The sequence below is a fragment of the Eimeria mitis genome, genomic scaffold, assembly GCF_000499745.2.
Source record: "Eimeria mitis Houghton genomic scaffold, Emh_scaff1171, whole genome shotgun sequence".
Taxonomy (NCBI): Eukaryota; Apicomplexa; class Conoidasida; order Eucoccidiorida; family Eimeriidae; genus Eimeria; species Eimeria mitis.
The window spans coordinates 1,896-5,209 of NW_013568001.1; the positions used below are offsets into that span (position 1 = coordinate 1,896).

At 51.3% G+C, this 3,314-nt stretch overlaps 1 protein-coding gene across 1 annotated transcript in view; it reads right to left on the reverse strand.

Moving 5' to 3' along the window:
* Positions 1-2,256: 2,256 nt before the first annotated feature.
* Positions 2,257-3,314, reverse strand: part of EMH_0030980 (uncharacterized protein) — a gene marked incomplete at both ends in the record, with an annotated part of 1,303 nt that continues 245 nt past the window's right edge. The window contains 3 exons of the mRNA XM_013494476.1: positions 2,257-2,363; positions 2,894-2,997; positions 3,236-3,312. Coding sequence (XP_013349930.1) covers positions 2,257-2,363; positions 2,894-2,997; positions 3,236-3,312 — 288 coding nt within the window. The remainder of the gene's footprint in view (positions 2,364-2,893; positions 2,998-3,235; positions 3,313-3,314) is intronic.

Here is a 3,314-nt window from a genome sequence, read left to right on the forward strand (position 1 = left end):
GATGAGCTTCGAGCGCAGCCATCCCTGGTTTTGTTGAAATCGAACACCCACGTCCAACGCAGATAAATACAGCGACGCTGTTTCAGACGAACACCACCTCTAAACATGCCGAACGGCGGGGGGGTGCACGGCCCAGAAATTGTAATCCTGAATTTGCTCTGTCCCAGGTCGCACGAAATATGCCGCCTCAGCCTGCAATCCTATGGTACACAAACGGGTACCGCTACCCGCTGCAAAGGACTTCCCACTGTTGCATGTACGTATATGCATGGGCCACCGTGCGCCCTTTGCCTGGGTACCCTTGTAGTTTGGCGACAGCGACCTACTGGGTAGGCATAGAAAACATTCGTGATCGCGCGCAAACGCAGGTACATGCGCACTTGTAGCGCGGTTCGGTGGAGCAACGCTTTACCGTGCAACCGCGAGAAACCCGAACGCCACAATGCCTCACGACTCAGAGCCCGAACACTGTCTTTGTTCTTCTCACAGTTGGTACAAGGTACTGCACGCAGACTAAAATCGCAGAGCTCACCAGGGGCCACCGCCACCCGCCGCAAATCGCTCGTCACGGTTGCGAATGCATACAAATGCATAACGAAGGATCAACTAGCACTACTCCCGCGGTTCTAAGCAGGAAAGGACGCTCCATATCGCCCCCAGAGCACCAGAAATGCGACTAGCATCTAAAACAAACTTGGCGTGGTCTACGCAATTGTATCCTAACTATACTGCGACGCCGACGCACTGGCTGAAAACGCAAAAGAGGACCTCGCCAAGCGGGACTAAAACCGCAGCAAACCAAACGTTGTACTATCCGCAGCGCTACTATCCGCAGCGCTAGTAACTATGCTGTGTGGCGTCGCCGATGCACATTACTAAAACGGAAAATTGACCTTCACTAGGTCGCCAGTATCGCTGAAGAAGCACAACAAGCAAGCGCAGAATCCGGGAACCTCAGAGAGTCCAACATATCTATGACATACAAGTTTCCTAAACAAGTGGCACGAGGAAACCGATTGCGCCATGCAGATGAACAGTGCTGTGTAACAGAAAGTAAATTACTGTCCTTGTCCCAAAAACAGCCCGCGCAAGATTCCACATCTCATGCCGCAGTCTTATCGTCCACCGAAGGCCACCGCTACTCTCCGGAATCACCGCTGCACCACGGTGTACGTAGCCATAGCGCTGCATGCTCTGCTTCGCCTTGACCTCCACAGCACTGCACATACTAATTCTGGAGCTGACCTGAGACTTAACGCTGACGCACACCTTTCTTGTCTACCTGTGCTACACTCCGGCACCAACGCACTGACTGGAATTCAGAAATCGATCTCAATCGCTATAAAATAAGCCTGCAGGTGCACCAAATACATACGCCGCAAAAGGATACATCTTTGCGTGTGTCCCACACCTGGTGCATAAATGGAAGGCTAGTGAGGTTGGTCAGTTGATACTACCTAAGAGATGTAGGTAGGCAATGCTTTTCTGTGCAGCCATCATGTGCAGCAGATATTAAAGCGAAAGAAGCGCGTTCAGCAACTGGCCCTGTGGCTGTGAGCCGGGGCAATGGCAACTCAATTTTTGCATATGGGGAAATTATACAGGGCCATTCCGAAGGAAAAAGCAAGCAAAACGCAATAACAACACGCAACCCTGGCCTGAAGATCAGCGCCAGTGTCTAGTGTCCATGATTCTCGGGAAACACAAGCAGTGAGCGCTGGCTATGCAATGCTTCTTGCTCCACGTAATCCGACGGGCAAATAAAACACCAACCGGTGCACGGAGGATGAAAGCCTGGCCCTACCTTATTTTCAGATTGCTTGACGATTCATACACCGGTAGAGGTGCGGAAGAGGAAACATAATTTCACCAGTAACTAAACGGCGAACTGGAAGCGCACTTACACGCTATATAATGACGGCTCACCGAGCTATATTGTGTGGCAACGCCGACGCACTGGCTGCAGGGGAAAATGGCTAACTAAGATTGCTCGTTGGTGTCCCTACAGATCCACCAAAGCGTTGCTCCGCCTGTATGTGGATGAAATCTGTATGATTTCTAAATGCACACGTGTGGCGCCTCATTCTTGAGGCAGGATACGAATGGTGAAGGCCGCACCCAGTTTTGTACGCGCAGACGTTTTGCACAACGAGCACTTCAGGCCTAAAAAAGCTAGCTAGAGTGCATAACTCTGGCTATTGTCTTTTTTTCATCTACGACTAGCCGACCCTCCACACACTGCGGCACGTCGCATGCTCAGCATTGCCTTCCATCCCCAGGTAGAAATGCAGGTGGAGTGGCGATCCATTGCGACGCATCACTCCCATATGGAGTCATGTCGTGCAACAGCATAGATACATCGCCTGGAACCACCAAACCAAATATGAACAGGTCGCCACTCGACCCGCAGATGAATTGAAGACAGCTGCAGCCACCATGCAGACCAGCGTCTCTGTTAGACCCTCGCGTGCAGGCGCGCAATGCTTTGCCACGCAAGCAGATTGCATGGCAAATCAGGAGCCAACAAGAACAGGCAAACTAAGTCACTCAGCACAATTCCCCCAAAATGCCGCAAAGCTCCGCGAAATGGGATGACAGAAGGGAGTGCAAATGCCATTTGCACTTGGTGCGCAGACGGATGTGGCAAGCAGAGCCGCTGCGCCGATGCGCCAGCTCAAGCCCTCCTTATATGACTGTCACATGTGATATTTCACGGTTCAAATGCGGCGTTAATATGGATTGCCGACTTTCATGAAAATGCGCACAGGTGCACTGCTTCTTTACGCACCCGTTTTGGGCGAACAAGTAGAGGTTACGCAGAACACTAGATCACTGCCCCTGCTCCACCCACAGATACCAAGATGCGCAAAGCACTCCTAAACGTGCGTCATACCCAGAAACAATTCTAGCATAAAACAGGTGTGCAGCACAGCTGACATGCAGACAAGATGCACCGTTGGGATAAGAAGTTGTTGTGCCGCCAGAGCTGCGTACTCTCTGGATGCGCACAAACACTCTTTCACGGTCGTTATCGCATCTTGAAGGCTGTCAAGAATTATTCTAGAAACCTTTGGAAATTCAAGAGGCCGCTGTGTCTATGGCCAAGACTGTAGGACTAGTCCAATCGCCAAGGTCTCCACGAAGCATGCACCCTCTACCTACATCGCAATGCCGGAATAACTCAGCTGCTACCCTTGATAGACACGAAGCGTGCAGGCAAGAACCGATTACTAACCGCAATTTCAAAGTTGGTCGACCAAAGTTTTCATCTACTGTGCGCTTGTATAGGGGCACCACGACAATCTCAGAGGCGC